The sequence below is a fragment of the Punctularia strigosozonata genome, assembly GCF_000264995.1.
Source record: "Punctularia strigosozonata HHB-11173 SS5 unplaced genomic scaffold PUNSTscaffold_13, whole genome shotgun sequence".
NCBI classification, from domain to species: domain Eukaryota; kingdom Fungi; phylum Basidiomycota; class Agaricomycetes; order Corticiales; family Punctulariaceae; genus Punctularia; species Punctularia strigosozonata.
In genome coordinates, this window is record NW_006767445.1 from 401,963 (window position 1) to 426,592 (window position 24,630).

At 55.2% G+C, this 24,630-nt stretch overlaps 8 protein-coding genes across 8 annotated transcripts; 4 read left to right on the forward strand and 4 right to left on the reverse strand.

Moving 5' to 3' along the window:
• Positions 1-241: 241 nt before the first annotated feature.
• On the forward strand, positions 242-2,778 carry PUNSTDRAFT_74411 (carotenoid ester lipase; the record flags this gene model as incomplete). The annotated part of the gene is made up of 16 exons (XM_007387191.1): positions 242-411; positions 476-639; positions 696-760; positions 817-829; positions 884-911; positions 961-1,043; positions 1,116-1,181; positions 1,235-1,283; positions 1,395-1,415; positions 1,472-1,745; positions 1,794-1,899; positions 1,958-1,974; positions 2,030-2,064; positions 2,115-2,293; positions 2,345-2,416; positions 2,477-2,778. The coding sequence occupies 16 exons, from the start codon at positions 242-244 to the stop codon at positions 2,776-2,778; spliced, it is 1,644 nt and encodes a 547-aa protein (XP_007387253.1).
• Positions 2,779-2,998: 220 nt separating this feature from the next.
• PUNSTDRAFT_107114 (CAMK/CAMKL/CHK1 protein kinase) lies at positions 2,999-5,449 on the reverse strand. The gene is made up of 15 exons (XM_007387192.1): positions 5,335-5,449; positions 5,237-5,279; positions 5,112-5,181; positions 4,934-5,049; positions 4,777-4,850; positions 4,656-4,720; positions 4,464-4,596; positions 4,338-4,387; positions 4,193-4,274; positions 4,025-4,132; positions 3,876-3,957; positions 3,615-3,816; positions 3,411-3,551; positions 3,205-3,354; positions 2,999-3,144 (listed from the first exon to the last, which is right to left on the reverse strand). The coding sequence occupies exons 1-15, from the start codon at positions 5,363-5,365 to the stop codon at positions 3,049-3,051; spliced, it is 1,443 nt and encodes a 480-aa protein (XP_007387254.1). The 5' UTR covers positions 5,366-5,449; the 3' UTR covers positions 2,999-3,048.
• A 229-nt stretch (positions 5,450-5,678) lies between these two features.
• Positions 5,679-9,268, forward strand: PUNSTDRAFT_54841 (uncharacterized protein). Its single transcript, XM_007387193.1, has 9 exons — positions 5,679-5,815; positions 5,951-6,116; positions 6,176-6,193; positions 6,280-6,390; positions 6,474-7,133; positions 7,182-7,251; positions 7,307-8,303; positions 8,356-8,559; positions 8,615-9,268. The coding sequence occupies exons 2-9, from the start codon at positions 6,031-6,033 to the stop codon at positions 9,145-9,147; spliced, it is 2,679 nt and encodes an 892-aa protein (XP_007387255.1). The 5' UTR covers positions 5,679-5,815; positions 5,951-6,030; the 3' UTR covers positions 9,148-9,268.
• A 482-nt stretch (positions 9,269-9,750) lies between these two features.
• PUNSTDRAFT_137552 (uncharacterized protein) lies at positions 9,751-10,801 on the forward strand (the record flags this gene model as incomplete). The annotated part of the gene is made up of 2 exons (XM_007387194.1): positions 9,751-9,855; positions 9,905-10,801. 2 exons carry the CDS (start codon positions 9,751-9,753, stop codon positions 10,799-10,801), a joined length of 1,002 nt encoding a protein of 333 aa, XP_007387256.1.
• A 652-nt stretch (positions 10,802-11,453) lies between these two features.
• On the reverse strand, positions 11,454-11,962 carry PUNSTDRAFT_137553 (uncharacterized protein; the record flags this gene model as incomplete). The annotated part of the gene is made up of 5 exons (XM_007387195.1): positions 11,454-11,567; positions 11,630-11,650; positions 11,712-11,746; positions 11,804-11,868; positions 11,922-11,962. 5 exons carry the CDS (start codon positions 11,960-11,962, stop codon positions 11,454-11,456), a joined length of 276 nt encoding a protein of 91 aa, XP_007387257.1.
• A 1,757-nt stretch (positions 11,963-13,719) lies between these two features.
• PUNSTDRAFT_74789 (uncharacterized protein) lies at positions 13,720-14,415 on the forward strand (the record flags this gene model as incomplete). Its single annotated transcript, XM_007387196.1, has 1 exon — positions 13,720-14,415. A coding segment is annotated over one exon (696 nt), but the record flags the coding sequence as incomplete, so codon positions are not given.
• A 1,089-nt stretch (positions 14,416-15,504) lies between these two features.
• PUNSTDRAFT_46818 (calcium-dependent phosphotriesterase) lies at positions 15,505-17,140 on the reverse strand (the record flags this gene model as incomplete). Its single annotated transcript, XM_007387197.1, has 7 exons — positions 15,505-15,675; positions 15,752-15,890; positions 15,969-16,028; positions 16,094-16,246; positions 16,310-16,521; positions 16,601-16,972; positions 17,030-17,140. The coding sequence occupies 7 exons, from the start codon at positions 17,138-17,140 to the stop codon at positions 15,505-15,507; spliced, it is 1,218 nt and encodes a 405-aa protein (XP_007387259.1).
• A 476-nt stretch (positions 17,141-17,616) lies between these two features.
• PUNSTDRAFT_145880 (phospholipid-translocating P-type ATPase) lies at positions 17,617-23,372 on the reverse strand. Its single transcript, XM_007387198.1, has 10 exons — positions 22,868-23,372; positions 21,509-22,772; positions 20,295-21,457; positions 19,926-20,242; positions 19,636-19,869; positions 19,538-19,584; positions 19,386-19,471; positions 19,050-19,332; positions 18,825-18,994; positions 17,617-18,775 (listed from the first exon to the last, which is right to left on the reverse strand). The coding sequence occupies exons 1-10, from the start codon at positions 23,325-23,327 to the stop codon at positions 17,841-17,843; spliced, it is 4,959 nt and encodes a 1,652-aa protein (XP_007387260.1). The 5' UTR covers positions 23,328-23,372; the 3' UTR covers positions 17,617-17,840.
• Positions 23,373-24,630: the final 1,258 nt, after the last annotated feature.

Below are 24,630 nucleotides of genomic sequence, written 5' to 3' on the forward strand. Positions count from 1 at the left end.
GTGTGCATCACAGGATTGGTCGTCTGACGCTGGCGAATGGAGACGATTCGCATCCTCTCTCGTCACTGGCTACTCCTAGTTTGCTCAGGAAGAGGACGCGCAAACGTGATGGTTCGGCATCCGATCTAGGAAAATGACGCACATTTAATAGGACTTCCACACTGGGCGCGTCTGTGCCATATATCTCGGCAGATGTACACAGGACGCCGCACTTTTCGCCCGCTAACACGCCGCATACGACATGCCTAGTCTTATCTACGCTTTGCTGCTCTTCCTGATTGCAGCTCCGTCGATAGCCAACCCTGTTGGCCGCGCAACTGCGCCAGCTGTCGTTCTCGACAAGGGAACGTTCATTGGCGTCGACAAGGGACTCAATTTTCAGTTTTTAGGTCTTCCTTTTACGCAACCTGTGTATGTTCTATCTACACAATGCTCAGTTATGCGCACTCGGAGATTTTCTGACCCATCAACGTAGATCCGGAAAGGCTCGACTGCACTTACCTCAGCTTAATCTGCCTTATACCGGTGTCCATGATGCAACGACGTTCGGTCCCGGGTGCCTACAGCAAGCTACCCCAACGCCGACCCTTGTTCCTGGGTCCAACTCAAGCGCACCACCGCCTCCGACGGACGAAGAGTGTACGTCCAGATCGCTTGCTAGTATAAAGATGCGGCATTTTATGCGATAGCCCAAGGCCTCACAATCAATGTTATAACTCCTGCTTCATCTCACCCCAATTCAAAGTTCCCGGTTGCCGTGGTGCGTGTTGTGTTCAGTGCTTCGTTTCTTTCTACACATTCTGTTTGAACCGCCAGTGGATATACGGAGGTACCCTATTTTCTCTTCCAATTGCACTTCCTCGGCTGATATGTATATCGTTAGGTGGGTTCGAAACTGGGATGTCCTCAAGGTGAGAATTTCGGCGAGCAAGCTGGATGTTCATGACGAGATATCGATAGCTCCGACGGAGGAATGATTGTCAACCGATCAATCGAGCTATCCGAACCAGTGGTATATGTTAGCATGAACTACCGTCTGAATGGTGCGTGATGCCTTGTTATTCATCCAAGGCAGAGGAGGACTTCATCGGGACGTATTTCCCCATTGTCCATAGGTTTCGGTTTCCTTTCCAGTAGAGAGGTGAGAGACGCCGGATTGGGAAACCTTGGGCTTCACGATCGTGCGTGCATTGTGAATAAAATCTCTATTTGCGAGTACTCATAGGCACAACAGAACGTGAGGCGTTACGCTGGATTCAGAAGTATATCAGGGCTTTTGGTGAGTCGTTGTATGCTGTTCTCCAAATGTTCGACGATGATAAATCGCTTTTCTTCTAGGAGGGTAACTCTTACTATATACGCTACCACGCCTGGGACTAACGATACCACCGTAGTGATCCTGCTAAGGTGACGATGTGGGGATCTCAGGAGCGTGTTGCGTCTTGATTCAGCTGACATGGGCTGTGGTTAGATGGGGAGAATCTGCCGGTGCGATATCGGTCGGCTCCCAGATGATGACGAATGGCGGCAATACCGAGGGTCTATTCCGCGGCGCTTTCATGGAGTCGGGCTCACCCAATCAGCTAGCGAGTGACATCACGGCAGGACAGGTATCCTATGATCATATTATAGCCGATACCGGCTGCGCTAGCTCCTCCGATACATTGGAATGCTTGCGAACCGTACCCGCGGCAGTTCTACTGGACGCCATCAACAAGACACCGAATATATTCAGCCCTGCACAGGTTAGCGATACGAAGCAGTACAGCTCCCGAAAGTTAATATATCAACAGGCACTAAATCTCACTTGGGAACCGCGCGTAGATGGGGTGTTCTTCACTGAATCGGGGGTCAACCTGGTTGCGAAAGGCAGCGTTGCTGATGTGCCGATAGTCAGCGGTAAGTAAATTACTTTTGATCTTGCGGTGTGCCCCCGTAGTGACCTGTTATTGTTGAGGTGATTGCGATGACGAGGTGAGCATGCCTCCATCATGAGCTGTATAGTGTACTTCTCTGAGACGAAGTACAGGGTACAATATTCAGCGTGGTCCTTACAAACATTACGTAAGTAGTTAGCTGTCAGGACATTGCGCGATATTCAAGGGTATACAAAGGACGGATGAGGAGGCTTTGGACTTCATTTCGACCAACTTCTTCCCCGCTGCCACTGTGAGTCGGATGAAAAGGCTTCTTGACCTGTACCCGCAGGATCCCGCGGCAGGGTCTCCATTCGACACGGGTGACCAGAATGCCCTCACCCCCCAGTACAAACGCCTTGCTGCACTGCAGGCGAGTTGCCCACTCAGTCAGCAAGTACCCGGTTCTAACTCGATCGCATAGGGAGACATAACCTTCCAAGCTCCTCGTCGGTTCCTCTTCGAAAAACGTGTGACGAAACAACCCGTATATTCATTCTGTGAGCAAGAATTGGCGGTTCGCTTGCTCTTGCCTAAACTGGGTAACGTCCCTCTTGCAGTGAGCAAACGTGGCAAGTCGACGCCCTTCGTCGGAGCGTTCCACTCTAGCGATCTTCAGAATGTATACGGCGGCGGGGAGCTCACCGACTACCTCGTTCATTTCGTCAACAATCTGGACCCGAATGGGCTTCTCGTGACTGGGAAAAGGTTTTACTGGCCTCGATACGATCTCACACATCGACAACTACTCACGCTGCTCGACGCACCTCTTCCTGCCTTGGAATTGACCGCAGACACTTACAGGGAGGATGCGATGAAATTTGTGGCGGATTTGATCACCGAGAGGGAGCAGGCCATATAAGCCATAGGGCATGAAATGTCTCATTATGCTCTCGCGCAAAAGCACACAAGTACAACCTAGCATCATAGGATAACTACAAAGACCGCTGTATCACAAGACATCATACGCCGCTAGCATTCTTCTGCCAATACGGTTGACCTGCCCGGTTCTCAGAAGGAGATCCGAGTACCCACGCAGTATTGAAATATGTTACACAGTGAAGGAACAGCATCATGATCTTCTGAATCTACCACGTCCGAATGATCATGCACTTTAGTACGTGGAGACCCCCTACGACTGCTGGTTCCGCTTGCGTAGAACGTGCGGCTCTACCTGTGGCCACATGATGAGCGCCTTCCACAGTTGCCGCCACGATATTGGATTTCCCTAACATGCCCAATTAGTTGGCTGCTCTGCATCTGATTAGACAGCGGAGGAATCGCTTACCGCTTCCTTGCGCAATACGCAGAAGCTCCCGTTGATGTCGTTGTAGTTGAACGGCTCGATTTCCACCCAGCCCTTGACCACCTCGTGGCGCCGGTCGTACCCACCCACACGGAACTTGAGCAGCGGCGCCTCGTCCGGAGGTGGATCGCCCTGTATATCACGTATCTTCAATGAATGCGTGATCAAAGGGGGAAACAGACGCGCACCGGCTTGGGGGAGGGAACTTTGCACTTGAGTCCGATACCGATAACCGCGTCGTGCAAAAGCGGCATGAGCTGCGGCGGCCGGAGTGACGAGTAGAACCGCGTGAGATGAGGGGTGTATCGTTTCCCGGTCTGGGTTTGGCTCTGGATGACGTTTTATCAGTTGACGGAGAAGAGAGACAAGGAAGAGTTGGAGAGGTGACTGACGAAAAGCATGAGCGTCTGGGTGAACTGAGACAGGTGCGTTGCGGTGCCCATTATCTGGTCGCCGTCTTCGTCGACCATGTTCTCGTCCTGGGGGGACGTAGCCGCGGAGGGCGTGGCAATCTCGAGGTCGCCGGTCGCGCGGAGGGACTCGGTGAGGCACTCAGCGAGCTGAGCGGCACTTTTTCCAGCAAGTTGGCTGGGCCTGAGCAGAATGAGGAGTGAGTAGTGAGAATGGTATGGAGCCAAGAAACGAGAGCTCACCGTGTACACCACTCGTGACACGCGACGTCGTCCAAAGTCATACGTCGGTTCGGGTTGATCGTAAGCATCCCTCTAATCAATGCTGAGCATGGAATATACCATGAGTACATGAATGTGTGCACTGATCACGAAGCGTTGAAGGTACATACAAAGGACCGTCTCCCCGAGCTTGTTCCATGGTGCCTCGGTGAATATTGAGCCCTTGACATAGCTGCGAAATTCGCGACTCTTCTTCGTCGGCTCATCCCATGGAGTATCTAGCACAGCAGCGAGCAATGAGCATGCAGCGAGCACATGATAGGATGTGCCAGACTCACTGCCTACGAGGAGCGTGAAGAGGATGACACCAATACCCCACACGTCGATTGGCTCAGCTGAGTACGGTTCATCGGAGTTCAACTAGCGCGCCGAAAGATGTCAGCGTCTGTTCGCAGAACGAGTCCTGATCAACGAAGCACGCACTTCTGGCGCGACGTATGGCAGTGATCCACATCGTTCGCTGAGTAACCTCACTTTCTTTTTGCCTGAACATACATTAACGAGCATTTCGCATATAAAAGCGACGAAGTATGAAAACAACAGACGGACCTGTCGCTTTGTCTACGATACTGAATACGGAGCACAGGCCGAAGTCGGATATCTTCAAGGTACCGGCAGCGTCGAGCATGATATTCTCTGGTTTGAGGTCCCGGTGGCATATTCCCAGCGAGTGAATGTACGCCTGACGAGTTGAGGGACATGAGGAAAGCAATAGAGGAACAGATGAGGGGAAGCACTGACGACGCCTGCGAGCAGCTGACTGAAGTAGTAATGTGCGACGTCTTCACCGACTCCCACGTCAGGGGCTGGGATACACTGGTCAGTATGTTAACATTGGACTGAATGGTGAAGACCTGTTTACCTATTTTGTCGAAGAGGTCTCCTCCCGCTGCGAGTTCAAGGAGCATGTAGATGCCTGGGACGTACGGGCTCGGCCTGCATGATAGGCAAAGTTAGACATAAATATGACGAGAGGTACGCTCAATCGATGGTTAGATGTCGAGATCCAATGCACGTACTTTCCCTTGTCGTCCTCGATAATGAGTGCATCGATGAATTCAAGAACGTTGTCATGTTTCAGCGCAGAGTGGACACGCATCTCTTTGTCGAGAGTCTTCCTGTCATGTTCGGTCGTCTGTTGTGGCCAGAGTTACATGGATGAGTGTGTGATCGGTGATAAGAATGTACGGACGTTACTTGAGGTGTGAGGTAAACAACTTTGCATGCTGCGATTCGGCGATCTTCTATGTTGACGGCTCGATATACACTAAACTGAGCCATCAGAGTGGTTGAGAGTTACACTGTTGTGTAGATAGGCGCACGTAGAGAATGCCCCTCCACCGATTTGCTCTATCAATTGGTATCCTGGATAGGAGTGCAATCAAAGTTAATGCGATGCAGGTTATGATAGATGTCTCACCAATGACTTTGGGAAACTTTCGTTGCGACATGACTGTGTCCAATCCAAGATGATACTGTTCTCCCTTGTTGTGGAGGCGATTCCACTATGATACAGAGCGTTTGCCAGCCGCGCGTTACGGCCGTTGAGAGGACAAAGCAAGAGACGTCACGTAATTTAGACGCGCGGTACGCGGTCTCGTGATCGTCCCACGGTTGCGCTCGCTTCGGCCCACAGTGACATCGGACCGGCATCCACGGCGTGGCTGTGCTACACGTGGCCCACCGGTCCTTGCCGAGTAGTGAAGGTCCGAATCGCAGTGCAGGGATTCGCCGGCTTGGGGCAATTGCTTTGGGCTTGACTGCTTCATTCACCCCCCACCCCCCCTCGATACCCTCTGGTTTGACCGGACAAGATATCGCCCGAGTCTAGGATACTAGATCATTCCTTGGTTGATAAATCGGATTTACGGGGCTATCAACGATTCCTCGGGATCGAATTTGTAAGCTTCGTTCTATTGCTTGACTCATGCAGAAGGGTACGCCCCATATTTAGTTTCATCTTATGACCTATGAGGCCATCGGTTTCGTGAATCATTCTCAAAACTCCCTTGGATCTGACCACGCTCATGTTATAGCTTGTTCCCTCTCTTTCGACATATTGACCCCTCACACGACCGTCTACGAAGCGTCGCAGAGCTGTGAATGATTGCTCAGCATGCCCGTCGATAATAGTGAACCCGTTAACGAGGGCTCGTCCTCGTCGACCAACTACCTCAAGGACAGACGCTTCAAGCTCAGCAGGTATGTCCCATCTTATCTCATCCGCCTCACCACCGCGCCTACGCTAAATTGGGCTGCAGGGCATGCGATCGATGTCGGTAAGCCTACGGGCCGCGCGCGCCACATTCACTGTATACCGAAGCGGCCGTGCTCACCGGATCTTGCTTCTTCGCTCCAATCGTAGTCGGCGCAGGATCAAGTGCGACGAAGGTCACCCCTGTCAGGCCTGCCTCACCTCCAGCTCGGACTGCACCTTCGAAGAGCCGGGTAAACGCACGCACCCGCACAAGTCCAAGTGAGTGACCCCCCGCATGGCACCGATCGTCCCATGTGACCTTTCTGGGCCCTGCATACTAAACAAACCTTGTGCTCCTTCAGGCGGACAGCGACGCTTGAGGACCGCATGCGGCACCTCGAGACGCTCATCCACGCCATCCCACCCACGGTGTTCGCCGCAGCAAATGGGTCCTTGAACGGCGGTCAACTGTCCGTCGACTCGCCCACCTCACCAACCATGCCCGCGCCCTTCAACGGGCTCCCTGGCGCCCTCGCCGCGCAGCAGCTCCCGCTTGGCGTTCCCCCGCCCTCCCTGAGCTCGTTCCCACTCATGAACCCCGGAGGACACTTTACCCACCTCGGGCCGAACAGGCCTCCCAGCCTTTTCGGCGGCCAAGGCGACTCCCCGATGGGTGGCCAGATGGATATCGAAGAGGGCATGACGCGCATGTCGATCAACCCGTCATACCTTTATCTCGACCAGGAAGGCTACACGCGATGGCAGGGCGAGATGTCTGGACTTCCGCTGCTCGACTTGCTGGTCGACCGGCACTCGATCGACATCAAGGAAGAGGCCGATCGCGAGCCGGCGCGGACAATATCAGCCGCAGCCAATCCCACTTCGCACACGTCCCCCGCGGTCCTCGAGCCGTCGCCCTCTCGACGAACATCGAGATCGTCCACGACGAAGGGTTCAGATATCAACCCAGAGGCGCTGTGGAAGACAATCACGAACATCATCGTCCCAGAACTGATGGACAGGTAGGCAACGTTTCGTCGTTTGCCCGTTCTTTACCTCACGCATGAAAGCCTCGTCCAATGCTATCTATCGACATCGTACTACCTGATGCCGTTCCTACACGTCCCGACTTTCCTTGCTGTAAGTACTCTCATGTCTGGGGATATTCTGGTGGCTAAATGCCCTCATCATCCAGGATTACGGCAACCCACAAAAATGGGGCGAACCGGGATTTGCCTCCTTCATCGTCGCTCTGTGCTGCCTTTCCTCGCGGCACATCGATGACCCACGCGTGCGCGCCGACCCGAACGATGGCGTCTCCGCCGGCTCGCAGTGGTTTGACCTCTTTCTTCGGCTTCGGGCGCTGCCCTCCGCCGACCGGCCGACACTCTACACCATCCAAGGCGTTCTTGTCGCGGGCGTGTACGCCGTCGGAGCCGGCAAGCTCTCCAAGGCGTTCGCGCTTCTGTCCGAGGCGATCACGCTCTCAGTCGACGCCGGCATCCATCGCTGCGCCGACGCGTACGACTACTTTGACCCGATCGAGGAGGAAGTCCGCAAGCGCACGTTCTGGTGCGTCTATCTTTGGGACAAGCAGGCGAGCGCGCACTTCGGCCGCCCGCCCATGATCCGCCTCCGCGACTGCGACGTGCGCGAGCCGGCGGTCGTCGACGACGAGTTCCTCACGAACGAGGGATCAACGCCACAACCTGGAAGGCCCGAGACGGAAAGCAGGATGTTCGCGTTTGTGTGCACTATCCGGTTGTTCGTCGTCCTTGAGTCGGTCGTCGACGCTCCGCCGTCGCGATACTTTGGCGAGAGCTCGGCGTTTCTTACGCGTGCCACGGGGATCCTGTCTGGGTTCAGGAGGCACAAGGAGCTGAGGGAGGAGGAGGCGCTGTTGGACGAGGTTTGCTCGATGATACCGCCGTATTGGAAGCATTCGCCCGAGACGATGGCGAGCGAGGATGTGCTAAGGGTGACGCAAGCGGAGCGGTTGCACTGCATGGAGCAGTACGTGAGGATGCTGATACACCGCCATCGGTTCTCGGAATTGGTCGCCGATCGGACGAGGACGGGGACGGAGGAGCAGAGCGAGGCGGAGTGTGAGGCGATTAGATCGGCGCATGCGTGCGCTTTGCAGATTGTCGCGGCGCATCTGCATATTGGTCTGAAGGGGATGATGACGTGGTGTATGTATCCATTTGGCATCTGGTTAACCAGGGAGCTGACGCTCTTCTTTAGATGGTGTCCACGTCATCCATCAACTCACGCAGGCTGGAAGAACGCTCACCGCTGTCGTGCTCAACAGCGAAGCGGAGTCGTTGCGTGCGTTAAAACCTCCGTCCTTGGACGCTTTGCGATCCTGCGTTGGCCTTCTCCGCCGTTTCTCGGGTCGTTACGTTTGCGGAATGCGATCCAGTGATATGATGGAAGAATTTTGTCGACGTGAGTGATCCGTTTCGTCGACGAGCCCGACGGTTGTCTGACCCGGATCATGCAGTTACCCAAATACCCTTGGACACGCCCGCCCGGCTGGACGATCAAAGGCGGAGTCGTACCCCATGGATGAAACCTGTCCGGAAGAAGACGCGCTCTGCTGCACGTTCGCCAGGCAGCTCGACCGACTCCCCTTCGCAACAGGCGCCGAGTCCGGAGGGCTTCTCCCCGGACATCTTCCTCGACATGGCTGGCAGCGCGAGTCCTTCGGCATCCGCTGCGTTCCCCATGGGCATGCCGCCGGCATCAGTCCCTTCACCTGCCGGCATGCTCGACGGATTCGGACGCATTCAGAGCTCTACGGGATCCCCGTTCATGGACGGCGGCACGGGCGCTGGGATGATGGGCACCGGGCCCGAGCAGCTCGGGATGTCGTCCGCGGAGATACTTGCGTTGTTCAACGATGGCGGCGTGGATGTGTCGACGTTTTTCCCGTCACCCGGTCCGGTGCCGACGAGCTTGAATGGCAACGGGCGACATAGGTCAAATTCGTACGCGAATGGCGCCTTGGGGATGACAAACTCGATGGGTTTGTGATTTTTTTTTCGGGTATCTGTTGGACATGGCTATTCCTCCGGTGCCTCTGTCGTTGCTGCTGCTGCTCTGTATTGTTGCGATCGTTGTACCATATGATCGAAGAAAGCATCTTTACCTCGACACCTCCTTCAGTGGCTGTGCCCTCGAAATTATTGTCTTGCCTGCTAATTGTTCTGGCAATCGACCATCACCACCAGCTCGACGCTTTGCAGCTCCTGGGACCTTATAAGACAAAATCTACTATTGTATATGTTGACCGAAACTAAGATTGATCACGCTATGCTCTGGGACAGCGACACGGATACATCATGTCATACAATACGTCAGCAACGATCTCGCACAGCGTAACCAGGTGCCTGGCATCAGCGTGTCCTAGAAGCTCCGCAACAATACAAGTCTCATATGTGCCATCGCCAGGAGCAGCCATGTGCTGGGACTAGAGATCACAATAGGCTCGACGATAATGCATATAAGCACAGATCCTCCAGTGTGAGCTTTCTCAACCGTCGACTGGCTCGTCTTTGCTTATCCGTATCGTGCAGCATCTTCCTTTCCACTCGCCGAATTGCCGCATCTGCCCATTCCCCTTCGAATCCACGAATCATGAACATGTTCGCAACCCCAATCTCACAGCAAGGTTTCACGCGCCAGGAGCAGCATGCCTACCCAAGCGAGAAAAGCATGTCCGACGTGTCGACAGTTCTAGTCGTGAGTCTTCATGTTTACGCTGAGAGAAATCCGTCTAACCGTTGGACAGACGACCTGCACCCCGCACGACAAGCTACGCGCCGCGATCCGACAGGCTTCAGAGGCCAAACTGGGCGAAATTCGCGTCACTAGCGAAAACATAGTGTACAATCTGGAAATCCTTTCCGGATCGATGACACGACTCGTCGTAGACGGAGACGGCGCTGGATCATTTCGCGGGCCCCAATTCAACCTCCCGAAGCTGGAAAGCTTGACCCTCGAGTACCGCGACGTCTCCCAGGCGATCGAGATGCTGTCCCTCCTCTGCATGCCTGCGCTCACAGAGCTGCGGCTGACGCACATCTCGAACAGTCGTTACGAGGGCGAGCCGCAAGCCGATTCAGCGGCTTTGTTCGGGTATTTGTGGAGCAACAGCCTCTGCGACCTGCGTCTCGGATACCCCTCCGTCTCACTTCCTTCCATCGTCTATCTCGTGCTGGACCGCGTCCATTCCGAGCCCTCCGATTTTGGCGCCTTCCTCTCGCGACTCGGGTCCCTGAAGTTTATGGACCTGAACGAATGCTCCCCCGCCCTGCTCGAGCCACTCGTCACTGCAATCCTCCCCGACAACGCACTCATCAATCACGACGGCCTGGACTACGATACGTGGATGGATTGCTTGCCGATGCCCGAGCTCGTCGACATCGAGTGCAGCGACGATTGCAGCGATGGATGGCTTGCAGAGTTGCTGATCGCGCGGGTGCGGGGACTCCTCCTCAAGTGCGGACGGGGAGCGGAGATCGGTCGCGAGGACCTCTTGCGGAGCTTGGCACAGGTCTCGCATCGCGCTTTGTGTCTGGCGTCGGGTGTTTGGAGTCCAGAACCTCGCGTGGAGGGCGACGAAGATCCTATTCAGTTCATCCTACACAATCGGCCAGGCTCCAAGGTCCACTCGGACGCAGAGTGAAGTGTAACGGAACCCCCGTGGATGATAGTACTACTTAGAGGGTGCACCAACGTAATTGCCGCGGTACTTAGTAGATATATACCAATATTATATCAATAGTAATGCACATGTCATAGTACGAGTCAAAGCCTGCGCTCACTCCTCAGGCCGCGGGAATGAAGGTTGCTCCATCCGCGCTACCAGTCCTATTTTCACCCACTGTTCTTACCAGTGATGTGAGTTTTTCCCTCGCGCGATCGAACGCGTGCGTCCTTCGTAATACCTTGAAACTCTAGCACCGGATCATGGTTGCAACGTTACCGTTTCCCACTGTCCATATCGAACTGCAGCCGCACGAAAGCCTGGCATATCTGCGGCCACGTTCTCTTGGCTCAGATAACCCTAACGGAACCGACAGCAGCGAGTGGCATACATTCGTATTACCAATTTACCGCCACTGTCTTGTTCAGTTCGCAGTGGGGGTTCTGCGGATACACTGGATAAATTTCCCGTGCGGTTCAGTCAAAAGACCACCCTCCGGTGAAAGAATCCTTGCTCAGGGGAGCAAACAACTGGAAAAGACCCGGAGAAAGCTCCAAGGTTCCAAACGGACACTCGATGCACTGAAGTTTCCACGTATGCCGCAGTGCAAGAGCAGATCAGTCAGTGTGAATCAGCGAGTGACGATGGTTGCTGTACCGACCTCGTCTACGATCTCCGCCGTGACCGTCTGCCCCAGAGCCGTGATAGTGATATTCTGGAAGCAATGTGCTCCCTTGGCCCATTGCTATATGTCGCAGGGGCAGATTAGGTCAGGTCAAGGTGAGGTCAATGCGCAGAGGATCGTACATCGCGATTCAGCGCTGCGACCTGTAAGGCGGACCTCATTAAACGCAGACACGATGGAGATAAGTCGCCAACAGTAACTCACCAAGTCTTTGGGACCACTGGTCGCACCACATGCGCCTACATTACATCGGATCAATCTCGTGCACGCAGTCATGAGCAAGGTTTGCAGCTCACCAATGCCGGGTTCAAAGAAGGTGAATCGTTGGTTCTGGAATTGTTGGGCCAAAACAGCCGTAGAACTCGGAAATCATCAGCGTCAATACACCAAAGCGTCATAGGTCCAAGGACGTACGCAGTGGCACCGATAATTGCGGCCAAGAGTTTAGACTGCATGATGGATGGCCGACTGTTGTACCAGGAGGTTCGACCTAGGAAAGATGGAGAGTCAGAAGAGGGTTCCTTACATAGTCCTCTGTAATAACGTATGGACCTAAGCTCATCCAAATCTCTGTGATACTAAGCAGGTTTAGTAGCCGGCCAGCCCCGTTCGTTGCAGATCACACGACAATAGGTATGTGCTTACGAAGATCTCCGCGTAGAACTTCGTTCATCAGATACCAAGCCGCTGAAGAGCATGCGCTAGTTGAATGCACCGGAGAACTAACATACTATCGTAAGCATACGGAGTACGCGGATGTGTAGACCCTCGCTACTCACGGCGGAAACGCGGTCATGACACGACAGCCGTCGACAGAGACCCGTATCTGGAGTAACATACGCATTCAGTGGCATTAATATAAATGAGCAAGGAGAAAGTTTCTCTCGGCGAGTTCTTGGCAAGAAGGAATAGTTTTGACGAACATGTCGGAGAGAGCCAGCGCAGCCGAAACTTACCGCTAAACGCAGTGACAACACACCTCTTATTCCGGTTACTAAGATGCATTCAAAATCCCGTACATATCGCGTAAAGCGCGAGGATGCCGGGGTACGTTGCACATGTATCCGAGAACATCGTGGTGGGCTGCAGCAAGTAATCCAAGTCCGTCGAACGTTGCAGAATCGTTGGTTACCGCAACACAATTTTTTTTGATAGAGAGTCCCATAGCTTTCCAAGAGAGAGATTCAGCGCACGCAACAGACTTCCGGTGCGATGGTGGGTGCGATGACAACTACCATGGCCTGCCAGCATCCAGAGGACGAAGGACGAAACTCGGTACCGCAGGGTCTGAAAGTGCACGTGATTATAAAGGAGCTCCGCGATCGGCGGCGTCGCGCGTCCGTTTTTTTCTTCACTGTTTGCCATCGCACTGGATCAATCGTCTCGCTATGTTTCCGGAATAAAGCAACGAAAAGCGACAAGAAGAGGAAATCTACAATGTGCTTCATTTCATCTTAAGCCCCTAGAAGATCTATGACATTCAGGATTATGGGCCATACTAGGACACGACTGCCGTAAACCGCCATGTTGGGCCATGACGAGCGCCTCGTTGGTTCCTGATATCCAATCCTGAAGATCTTTCGCATTGATCAAGGAGGTGGCACTGGCACCATGACTCACACAGAGTTCGCTCATACAGGGTTTCACTGGGCGGTCTCGGAAGCTCGATCGCGCATTGAGGCAGGGCCAATTGAAACCGAACAGCATTGCTTAGCTCATGCAACAATTAGACGCGCATTGTACAGGGAAATTGCTGGGACAATGCATGAGAATCGAGCTATTATGCTGCCGGACAGGGCGACGCACAGCATGCATGTGGGCCTCATCAAAGAGGCGCCCACACATCTTTCCCTATCGATGTGAACTGTGGCGCGCCCTGTTTCCGGTCCCCGAACAGAGTCTGAACGTCCGAAACGAGCGCGTTACACGTGCCGGCGACGCGATCGGGACAGCATCGGTTGTCGCAGCGTGCCCGGGACGTACTCACGAACCTCTACACGTGTAAGATTGTATATAACTCTGTCTCCTGTGGCTCCTATGGGCTCCTCGCCAACCGCACCTTCAGCGGTCTGGACCAGCATAATTGTGCTGTGCGTAACGCGCCGTCCTATTCCATTGGTTCTCTCGCTGACTCCAATTGCTATGCAAGGTCGTCATGAACACTCAACATCGGATGCTGCCCCTCGCTCTCCCTCAACGTTCACGACTCTCCATGCATGGTTACCTCCGTCTGTTTGGATGTGCCTCTTCTCCCGTACAGAAACTCCCCAACGAGATTCTCGGTCTCGTCTTCACGTCCTCTGCGCCAGCAGAACCGCATGATACCTCGAACTCCCTGCGGGCTGCCGTCACGCTATCCCATGTCTGCCGCCACTGGCGACGACTGGCGCTCTCTCGTTCCGAGCTCTGGTCCTCAATATACCTCCACTTGCCTCTCAGCGACGCACAAGTGGACCGCGCCGGCGCATGTCTCCTACGCTCGCGCACACGACCTCTCAACGTCGTGATGGACCTGGCAGATCTGTCCGACGACGAGGACGAGGATCCGCACGGTATCACACAGGAACAGATGGAAACGCTCTGCCGCGTCTTACTCCCGCACGCATCACGGTGGCGTCGTATCAAGCTCGTGACGGACGACTGGGCGCCAATGCATCTCTTCCTCCGACATCTTATCTCCATCCGCTCGCTCCCACTGCTCGAAACGGTCGAGCTTCGACGATGCAACGAGGGCCTCGCGCTCGACGGCGCAGCCTTCTCTCCAGATACGGTCTCATTGAGAGAGCCGGTCGCGCTCTTCGACGAATCGCAAACAGGGTTGGAAGCTTCCCGCGCGCTGCGGAGTCTACAGCTATTTGGCGTACATGTGAACTGGCGGTCGCTCGACGTCAGGGGCTTGAGAGAGCTCCAGCTGATGTACATCCCTCACGAGTTCCGTCCCTCCCGCGACGACCTCGTCCACATACTGGACAGCTGCTCCGCCTCCTTGGAGGTCTTGTCCATATTGTGCGGCGTATCCTCGCCCCCCTCATCGCCCAAGGAACGGCGCCAGGTCACTCTTCCTCACCTGAAGCACTTGACCGTCGGTTATCTGAATGCTGCTCAAGCAGTGCAGATATTCTCGTTGCTATCTGCGCCCGCTGCGATCCGCCTCGGTCTCGTCGACGTCACCGCCACGCTGGAGCACGGCGTGGCTATATCTGACTCGGCCGAGCTGTTCGACCACCTGAGCCAAGATAGCACCAGCAGCTCTTCCGACAAGGAGGAGCAGTCGGCACCCTTCCCCCTTCCGTCCATCCGCGCCCTCGACCTGCACTTCATCCACTCCTCCCCCGCTGCGTTCGGCGCCTTCCTCGCGCGCTGCATGAGCCTCGAGCACCTCGCCATCGAGGCCTGCTCGGACGTGCTGCTGGATGCGCTCGCCTCGGTCATCCACGGTCCGCTAGGAGAGGAAGTTGGTACGGTCGTTACCAAAGCCGAAGAAGACTCGGGTGTTTCCGAGAGAGAACGCAGCGCGGCGTGCGGCGTGGCGTGCCCCCTGCTTAGCACCATCGACTGCTTCGACTGCGACGATACGGCGGAGACGTTGACGGACTTGCTGTCCTCTCGGGTGAAGGGGGACCTGCCGGGTGACGTGTCCTAATCTCGCTAGGTCGCAGCCGTTCCGCGTCGCGAGGGGAATTCGTGCTCCCCTGCACAACGTAGAGAAAAAAGCCGTTCTGAATAACCTCAGGCTCAAGAGCCATCATGCAGTCTTTTGCTTCGGTTTTACGAGAATCCATCATGATCGATACCATGCCCCAAAGTCACTTACTGCTTTCCATCATCATTGCTGTCCCATCGCTTTTTTTTTCTTAACCAAATCGCATATCGCATTGATACCAGTTCATAAGCAACGATATATTAGTCGCATAGTAGCACATCGTCGATCGCTCCACCTCAAATCATAATATCTCGGCTAGTCGGTCGTTGCCGATGCAGCTAACCGCGCATTGTTTCACGCTCTTGTGGGTCCTCCCAAATTGAGCCCCTTCGCCAGCAAGTTACGCACCAGATAGACCGCCGTTTCCGCGAGGATGACCAGCGTGCCTTCGCCAGCGAACACCAAGTTGGCGGAGGTGGTGTTCAGGAAGAACTTGCCCAGCAGCGTGCCTTCAGCGTCCCAAACCTGGACAACAACAGACGAGAGAATCAGTGCCTGCAACCAAAGCGAGAGAAAAAAATCTCGGGAAATCGATACATACTTGGACGCCGTCGCCGCACCCTGCGTACACGTTCCCTTTGCTGTCCACCTGCACCCCGTCCGCCACCCCCGTATCCACGTAGGCGAACACGCGGCGGTTCAGGAACGCCCCCGTTTTCTCGTCGACGTCGAATTGGTACCTGCATTCCACAAGCGGATCGTCATCGACAGCCGTTCGGAGAGCAGCTCTCGGCGCGACCAGGGGCGGAAACGCTTACAACGTGGCCGGCTCCGTCCCGTTGTTCCCCAAAAAGCCGGAAACCACCCCCGTGTCCGCTCTGCGGGTCCCATCCAATATGGATCATCAGCTACACGAGGCGGAGAGATTCAATTGCTTGCTGACATATATGCGGTCTTGCCGTCCTTTGTGAACGCTATGCCATTGCACTTGTCAAAGCCGTCCGCGACGACACGGACGGCGCTCGTCACCGGATCGAACCGGTAAATCTGGTTTGGCAGGGCAGGTAAGGGTCGGAAATGGTTTAGCCAGCCGTACCTTCAGATCGCGAAATAGGTCAGTGATACGATAGCAAAGCCAGACCTTAGTGCGAGTACATACGTGACGTCGGTGAAGAAATATTTGCCGCTCTTCGGGTGGATCTTGATATCGTTCAGGGAGTTGAACTGACGACCGAAGAAGTTGTCCAGGAGGACAGTCGTGTTAAACGGCGGGCTCGGGTTGACGAGAACGATGGAAGAAGCCGCAGGCCCTCTGCCGGACGTGATCAGCAGCAGGTTACCGCCCACTGGACCTGTACCACCGTTCGTCATCTGGACAGAATCGGGAAGGTCGAGCTACGAAAGTCCACATAAGAGGTAACCACGTTGACCATGTAGCACATTGACGTACTTTCGTGAAGGTAACATTCACTTCCTCAGCACCCGCGTCCAGCGCCGCCTCGGCTTCCGTGAGGTTGATCTTCGAGTATTGGCTGTTATGGTTCAGATCACTCATCCCCAACGCGCCACCGTCATTGCTGGCAAAGAATATTTCGTTGGTCTCCTCTATCCAGATGGGCGCCTCGTGGGCGAACGCGAAGTCCGATCGCGAGGCTATCTTGTGGATCGACGCGTTGGATCCAAGGATATCGTAGAAGCCGGGGTCGATGACTTGGAAGAACGGGGCAGCGGTGTTGGTCGGATTGAAGGTCGCGAAGGCGTCCGTGCGGAACAACGACGAATCATTTTGCGGGAGGACAGCGAACGAGCTCGGAAGGACCTCCTAGGGTCGAATAGTGCGTGAGCTTGAATACCTTCAGGATGCGTTCGCAGCACTCACAACGGCCTGAGCTGGTTTCCTAGATACGGCACCGGCAAGTAAGGTGCCTTGCTTGGCGTTCAGCAAAGCCAGAGCGATGGTCAGCAGCGCAGCGAGAGATGCCAAAGCCATGGTGAACGACCTCGGAAGCGATTGATGCTACGACGTGTATATGAGGACTCGGACTGTCTTGGCTAGCGATAGGCAGCTCATCATAAGCGAAAGGGCGCCATACGGATGTCGTCAGCCGAGAACCGTTCGTATGATCTCGATCATGCGACTGCTACGAGGCAATGGAAGCCTTCCTGTTCTTTACTCGTGACCACGCTAAGTGGTGGTGCCAGGCTGAAAGAATGCTGAGCTTGTGTAAGAATGTCCATAGGAGGTTATTGAGTACGGGATATGCAGCCACGGTGGGGACAACACAGTCATTCGTGAAGCCAGGTGTGTGGGGAGATTTGGCAACCTCGCTTCGCGCTTCTGATGACAATATGTCGAGGCGCACGGAACAATATATGATCTCGACTGTTTGACATATGAACACGATGGTCAAGTCGAAACACGGTCCGACTCGCACCGAGAGTCGATTCTTGGCAGGCAATGTTGTGCGTAATGTTTTGCGCCTACAGCGCAGGAAAAGAACAACAAGCGACTTCCAGATTTGATTCGACATTTCTTTCTAAAAGTCCCAGATGCAAGAAACAAAACGGTGAAGATAATAGATAGCAGATATGATAGCACAGCACTGCATGGAAGGATGAAGGACAAAATAAGGAACAGCATGGATTGAGAGTAGTGAACAAAGGAATGGAAAGGACGACTACGAGGGATGCTATATCGCCCTCGGTGTCCATGATTGATAGCTAGCTGGGCGCACGTGGCCGTGCGGCGCGGGCGACCGATCCTCCTCCCGATCATAGTCATCCGACCAATCCTCGCCCTGGGAGGTGTAGCCTTCCTGCGCTGTCGCGTACGTCCCCTGCGTCCACTCGCTCGCGCGTGACAGGTCGGTCCGGTCCGGTGGCGGACTCCGCAACGGGTCGTGGTCGTGCGAGGGCAGGCCGCTCGCGTGCTGGAAGTGCACCGCGTGAGGGGCGGCGCCCGAGGCCGGCGAGCCGGGGACTTGCAGCAACGTGGGCGACATCGGGTGCGGCGTTGTCGGCGTAGGCGTGAGCGGTTCTTCGTCGAATGCGGCAGGGCGCGTTGGTACGCTGGTGCGTATGGGATGCAGGCTGACGCCAGAACTGGGGGTTCTGGGGGACTGCACGGCAGGAGAGAACACGGTTGGGGGCATGGGTGAGGGAGGAGGGATCTGGGAAGATGAGTAGTAGGATGGTGCAGGAGATACAGAGGTGGGCAATGGAGAGCGGGTTGGCGGGTACGGGCTAAGCCCACCATCGGGACGCGCTGGGGCGGTGACATACTGCGCTTCAGCCTCTCCGTCGTGGGTATGAGCTTGCTCGGGAGCGTGCGGGCTGTCGAAGTAGGGCGTGGACGCCATCGGGGTGCTAGACGGGGATGGCGACATCGTCGGCGGACTGCGCATCTCCACCGGTTCGTAACCGTCGTCTCCACCCATCTCCGACTCTGCGCGGAAATGCACGTTTTTGTACATTGGTACCGCCTCGGGGTCGGCCCTCGTCCGATCACGATGATGTTTGATGCCCAGACGGTCCTTCAGGTCACCCTTGACCCACATCTCTCGGACGATGTCGCGGTCGAGGGGCATGTACGCGGAGGAGACAAACTTGACGAGGTATCGAGGAGCTGCCGGCGGCATGAGCGGAGGTTAAGACACGAAGAAATGGAACCTTACTGAGTGCTAGAACCACGGAAATGACTATTGTCGCCCAGAACGTGATGCCGCCGTAGAGGATGGCCACTTCATCGTTGAAGTCAGGCGTGTCAAAGAATGAGTATATGGCTATCCAAGCGACCATGATGAGGGACGAGCCGAACACGACCACCCAGGTGATTATGGTCCAACTGTAGTAACAAAAGAATCAGCTACAATACATAAAACATCGTGGAAAGAACTTACTAATGGGTATTCAAGCCGACGTAGAAATTAGCCGCGAAAATGGCAGCCACTGATACCGTAGTACCGAAATCGGACAGCGAGTCCATGGCCTTCCCATTCCAGGATACCGCTGGACCCAGAACCCACGTGAAGTACCCGATGAAGTACACTACCGCGGATTGATACAGGCCATCCAGCATGTAAAGCCAGAACTTCGTCCGAGTGTACTCCAATCCGCGTATGCCACGAACATAGAGCTGGGGGAATGCCAACGCGGCTTTGGCGTTGATATCCTGGTCGAATGCTATACGGAATGCATGTGAGTAAGCTGATAAGGCTATATGGCCCTCTACTTACCGCCCATGGCAATGACGGGTAACGAGGTGAAGACCAAGTTACAGAGCAGGATGAAGGTATACTGGTAGAGGTAGGTGGAGTCGAAGCTGGAGGTAACGCAATCATTAGCATTCAATGGGTTCTACAAGGTCTACAAGGAGGGTCTAAGTCACCTGTTCCAAGGGAGATACCAGAACATGGCAAACGTCCAAATTACGTTCTGTAACGCAGGTCAGCACGTGGTGTTCCAACGATACGACCAATGTCCGACCTTGTAAAAGAAGTTGCTATGCATGTCTGCAATCCGCTGGTATGACCAACGGCCATGTACGATTAGCAGCTTGGTCAAGAACCGGAACTGGCCAAATGCGTAATCGGCCGACATGGCTGCTTGCGAGCCTTCGAGACCGAACAGACCGCATCCAATATTCGCCTCCTGGATCATGGCCACGTCATTGGCGCCATCGCCAATCGAAAGCGTCATCGCTTCACGACCTTCCTTGACCTAGAAGCACGCGATGAGTGACGAATAAAGTACAGATCAAAGGGAGGAAGACCGACCATCTTGACGGTCAGTGCTTTCTGGGCCGGCGAGACACGACAACAGACGACAGTTTCGCATTGCGTTGCGAGGTTAAGGAACAGAGGCTTCACCGACGTATCAAATGCATGACGCAGGGTATCTCCATCAATGACCACGGCGAAGGAGGCCTTAGCGTTGGGCATGAAGCCACGATGGCGAGGATCCAGCGACGGTGGGCCGAGGACGGAGGCGATCTTGTTCAAACCAGCCTCGATCTGCGTTCGAGCCCCGTGCAATGACTCTGCGGACAAGATCATAATGTCCATAGTACTCTTCAGCAGGTTGCAACTGAAGCCTGGGCGCAGCTTTAGTCTTAGCTTTCACTGGTGATCCGAGCAAATACTAACCGATTTCGATGGCCGTCTGCACCTTGTCACCAGTCAAGATCCACAACTTGATTCCTGCGCTGTGGAGCGTCTCAATTGCCTCCGGCACGCCTTCTTGCAGCTTGTCCTCTAACGCCGTCGCACCCAAGATCAGCAAATCCTTCTCCACCAGGTCGTTCGCCTTGTCGATCTCCTCGTCTCGATCCTTGATAGCCGCGCTAGCTTCGTCGTACTTCCGGCTCCAGTCAAAGTACTCTGCCTCAGACATGTACCGGTAGGCAATGCACAGCGTCCGCAAGCCGCCGTTGGCGAACGCCTCCATGTCCTTCGACGTTCGCTCCTTCAGCTCCGGGTCGTGGTCCGCGGCAAGGCGCTCGTAGATCACACTATCTGCGCCCTTGCAATACAATACGATCTTGCCCTCCGGGTTGCGCACGACGACACTCATCCTTTTCCTCGTGGAATTAAACTCGAGCACCTTCAGCGGAACGTAGCGCTCGTGCTGGCCCATCACCTCGATGTCAATCGCATCCTTTGTACGCTGGAGGAAGGGAAACCCAACATCGCGTGCAGCCGCAACAAGCGCAGCCTCGTCAGGGCTTTCTGCTTTGTAATTGACGAGAAACGGCTTCGTTTGCGGCTCGGGCTTGTTCGCCAGGACGGAGTGGCACACCGCAAGCGCGCGGAAGAATGCGATGCAGTGACTTCTCTGTTCCCTGGTCCGGTCCGTGAGATCCTCGGCAAGGTTGGGCGCAACGAGGGTGAGCTTGTCGAGCTGCATGTACCGGTTCTTAAACGCGCGGTTCATCTTGTCTACCATGCCCTTCTTCATCCGCACCATCTTTTCCTTGTGCTCTTCTGGGTCACCGGACGCCTCGCCCTTGCGCTTCTCAGCACCCCGCTGCGCCTCTGTGATGTTCTCTCCGTAGACGATACCCCGGATTGAGCACTTCTGGAACTCCATCACGTTCTGCGTGAGTGTGCCAGTCTTGTCGCTGAACACGTATTCAATCTGGCCCAGGTCGTCACAGATGTTCCATGTCTTGGGAACGCAGGCAGTGTCGAACGGCTCGTAGTACATGTCGACATCCTGTGAGATGAGATACGCTTGGATAGTCTTGACGATCTCGATGGAGATGTACAGCGATATGGGAACGATGTTCTGGAAGGCGATGAGGCTAGCACTGCAGGAAAGATTCAGTACGGCTGCGATTCAAACTGGTGGGATCACTCACACGAAGGTAACCAACGCATTGACGACGTGGCTGTCCGTAGCGTCAGCGTGTTGTTCAAAGAAATGTGCGCTAGTGTTCCCTTTCCCGTCCATAATCCCGCTACCCACCGCGGCGAAGGCGCACATGCCGATCAGTACGATAAAGTTCATCACAACGTTGAAGTTCGTCTCCTTTTCGATCTTCGAACGCTTCGACGGCGTCTCGCCGCCGTTGAGCATGATCTTCGTGTCCGCGCCGGTGAACGCAACGAGCCCAATTATCCACGCCGTGTTGCGGACCGTGCATCCACGGAGCAGCAGCTCGTTGATCGTTACCGCCTCGCGCTTCTCTTCTCCACTCGGACTTGCCGGATCGCGGTATCTGAGCTGCCCATTGTACAGATACAAGTTCGCGTGCGGCGGTTCCGAGTCCAACACGAAGCTCGCACGCTCGATATCCTCCTCGCTCCGTATCGCGGCGGTAGCCTTCAGGGCGCGCCTCGGCTTCAAGTTGGTCTCGCCATCGAGGTTCTTCGTCTCGAGATAGCACATCCCGTCCGCATCGGACGTGGCGAGCACAATGATGTCGGCCGGGACCTGCTCATCATCGCGCAAGAGCACGATGTCGCCCACCTCCAGCTTCTTCCAAAGCGTGCGCTCCCAGATGGCGGTCCCAGAAGAGCGTTTGTTCAGGTCGAGCACGCCCCACTGGTTGGATGGGCGCGAGCGAACGGAGTCGGCACCAGTGCCACGGAGCGTATTCCCGGCCAGTTGCGTTGACGAGCCGTCGTCCGCGATGCCCATACTGACGAGCGCCGTGCTGGACATCGACATAGACGCATCTGCCGTCATGGCGAGCCCGGGCGGATACGAGTGCTCGTCAATGCTCTGGATATCTTCCAACTTCCCTCCGAGCGTCACACGCGAGTCGTTCCCGCGCACGGTGTCCATCGTGCTCCGCCCGTCGTCCTCGCCGCCCGCGCGCTCAAGCACGATGCGCTCCCGACCCGCCTCGGCGTCTTTCTCGCGCAGGCGCCGCACGCCCTTCGTCACACGTCCCGGTTTGTTCAGCCCCAGCAGCTTTTCCCACCATTCGCGCGGGTCCGTAGGTTGGTTAACGTTGCGAAAGGAGCCGCCGAGCTTAGTCGCGGCAGAAGTGTTGACCTCCTCGTCGAGCGACGCGCGACGGTAATCTTCGATACCGTCTTTAATGGCGGTCACTGTCAGGATGAAGACCAAGGGCAGCATGGATATTTGTGGAGAGGCAGCACCAAATATTGGGAAAGCTGCCAGAATTCGTCAGTATACTGAATATATGCGCATATAATCACGATAATGTAGATGCGGGGAACTGAGGAGCATAAGTGACGGGAAGGCTCACCTTGGGCGACAGCCATAACCAGGAAAAATATGTTCGCCGCGCGATAGAATTGCTCGAAGAGATTCTTCGGGACGAACGTTACGATCGTGTATTTGCTCGTGCGGACCTTGTTCCGCACGTACCGCTCCACGGGCTCGCCATGCGCGTCCACCTCCATCGCCGTCAGCGGCATGTTCACGTACACGTTTCGCCGCTTGCCCGGTATCACGCCCGGCTTTAGCGCAGAGGCGGCGCTCTCAGCCTCGGACGCCTGCTTTCTATCCCGCCGAAAGAAGCGGCTCCGCTTGCGCTTCACGTTCTTCCGCCGCGCCGCGCGCTGCTCCTCGTTGCGGTTGCTCTCCGCAATGGTACTGGCCGCGGTGCGCACCGTGCGCAGGCGCAGCTCCGGGTCGATGTTCTGCATCACATCCTGCTCCTCGTCGGTGTCGGGCTCGTCGACCGCGCTCGGTTGTCGCTTCATGGTGGCAGTTGTCCTAGTGAGATATGTCGTCCTCTAGGGTCTATGGGTATCGAGGAGAAGGTGGCCGAGGTCGCCGAACTGTCGTTCGCGTGGATGATGTGCTCCTGGTGGTTGATAATCCAAGGAATATCAAGAAATAACTTAACAGAAGAAGAGGAGGGCAAGAATATGACCAGCAGGGCTCGTTGAAAGGACGAAGAGGATGAGGTGGAAGTGCTCGGGCGGCGTAAAGGTCAGCGCTCGGCGCGGCAGCACCCAAGCATCAAAGGATGCTAGGCGTGGGAATATCGTGGACGCCCGAAATGGCAGGCGGCTTACATGCGCATCTCAACCTCCTAGAGCGGTCGCGGATTGGCTCCGTCCGTCACTGCTCTGCATTCTCAACGGGGCAACTTCGATAATAATGGGTCTGAATACCGCAAGCTACCGTTATACACGCGGCCTATTCCTCGAGGTGGTACACGACATCGAGCAAGTGTTTAGCATATCGCCGCCGCAGTCTTTCATCTCGAGGCAGTGCACGAGCTGTGCTCCATCCAGAGACATTCTGCTACCCAACAAATCCCAGAGATCTCGCAGAGCACGTCTCAGAGTAATCCAATCAGCACGCACAGCATATTGGAGATCTCACCGAACGCCCGGGACGCTATCATATGTTTTCGGAGACGCCCACCTATGTCGTCTACCTATCCTTGCGACACGGTTGCGGAGGATATCACGCAGTATTCACGTTCCGATAATGCCGCCGCTGCTGACATTCCACGGCGACAGGCACTTCGGCGCCACGACGCGCGTCAGTGATACCAGGTACACATACTATAAGACACCGGCTCCTCGTCAACCCCGTCGAGTCGTCAGTCACAGATGCGTAACGGCTTCGGCAGTACTTACTTATGGGCGGTTGACAACCCTGCCGAGTGATGAGTATACTCATTTGTACCTATTCTGCGGTACCTTACGGGCATTTCGGGAATCGTCCCTCGTAAGCATCGACCATCTACTCCCGGACAATGGCCGACTCAATGGTGCGAGGGAATGTCGTGTCCAATCTGGCCGGAATCTCCGTACGAGAGGTGATAGAGTTTCATCGGCGGCGACCAGTGAACCGGTGATCTGGCTATACGTGCTAATATTGGATATACTCGATTTTTGGTTCGTTCGGTTCGTTCGTCGTTATTCACTTTTCATTGAGTCTTTGCGATCAGCATGCTCGATCGATTTTCTCAACGTCTAATTCGAACGAATGGGACCGAACGAATTAAATTTCAGCATCTCCATTCGCAGGCTTGTCCGTGCGAGTCGG

What these genes read in the sequence shown, in the direction of transcription:
- PUNSTDRAFT_54841 (XM_007387193.1), top strand. Translation starts at nt 6,031, where the DNA reads ATGCCCGTCGATAATAGTGAACCCGTTAACGAGGGCTCGTCCTCGTCG. An exon ending in GTCCCAGAACTGATGGACAG is followed by an intron (nt 7,134 to 7,181) that starts GTAGGCAACGTT and finishes CACGCATGAAAG; the next exon opens with CCTCGTCCAATGCTATCTAT. An exon ending in GATGGAAGAATTTTGTCGAC is followed by an intron (nt 8,560 to 8,614) that starts GTGAGTGATCCG and finishes CGGATCATGCAG; the next exon opens with TTACCCAAATACCCTTGGAC.
- PUNSTDRAFT_145880 (XM_007387198.1), bottom strand. Translation starts at nt 23,327, where the DNA reads ATGAAGCGACAACCGAGCGCGGTCGACGAGCCCGACACCGACGAGGAG. An exon ending in GGTTATGGCTGTCGCCCAAG is followed by an intron (nt 22,773 to 22,867) that starts GTGAGCCTTCCC and finishes GAATTCTGGCAG; the next exon opens with CTTTCCCAATATTTGGTGCT. An exon ending in AAGCACTGACCGTCAAGATG is followed by an intron (nt 19,870 to 19,925) that starts GTCGGTCTTCCT and finishes GCGTGCTTCTAG; the next exon opens with GTCAAGGAAGGTCGTGAAGC.
- PUNSTDRAFT_107114 (XM_007387192.1), bottom strand. Translation starts at nt 5,365, where the DNA reads ATGTCGCAACGAAAGTTTCCCAAAGTCATTG. An exon ending in TGCCATACGTCGCGCCAGAA is followed by an intron (nt 4,275 to 4,337) that starts GTGCGTGCTTCG and finishes TCGGCGCGCTAG; the next exon opens with TTGAACTCCGATGAACCGTA. An exon ending in GCGTATTGCGCAAGGAAGCG is followed by an intron (nt 3,145 to 3,204) that starts GTAAGCGATTCC and finishes TGGGCATGTTAG; the next exon opens with GGAAATCCAATATCGTGGCG.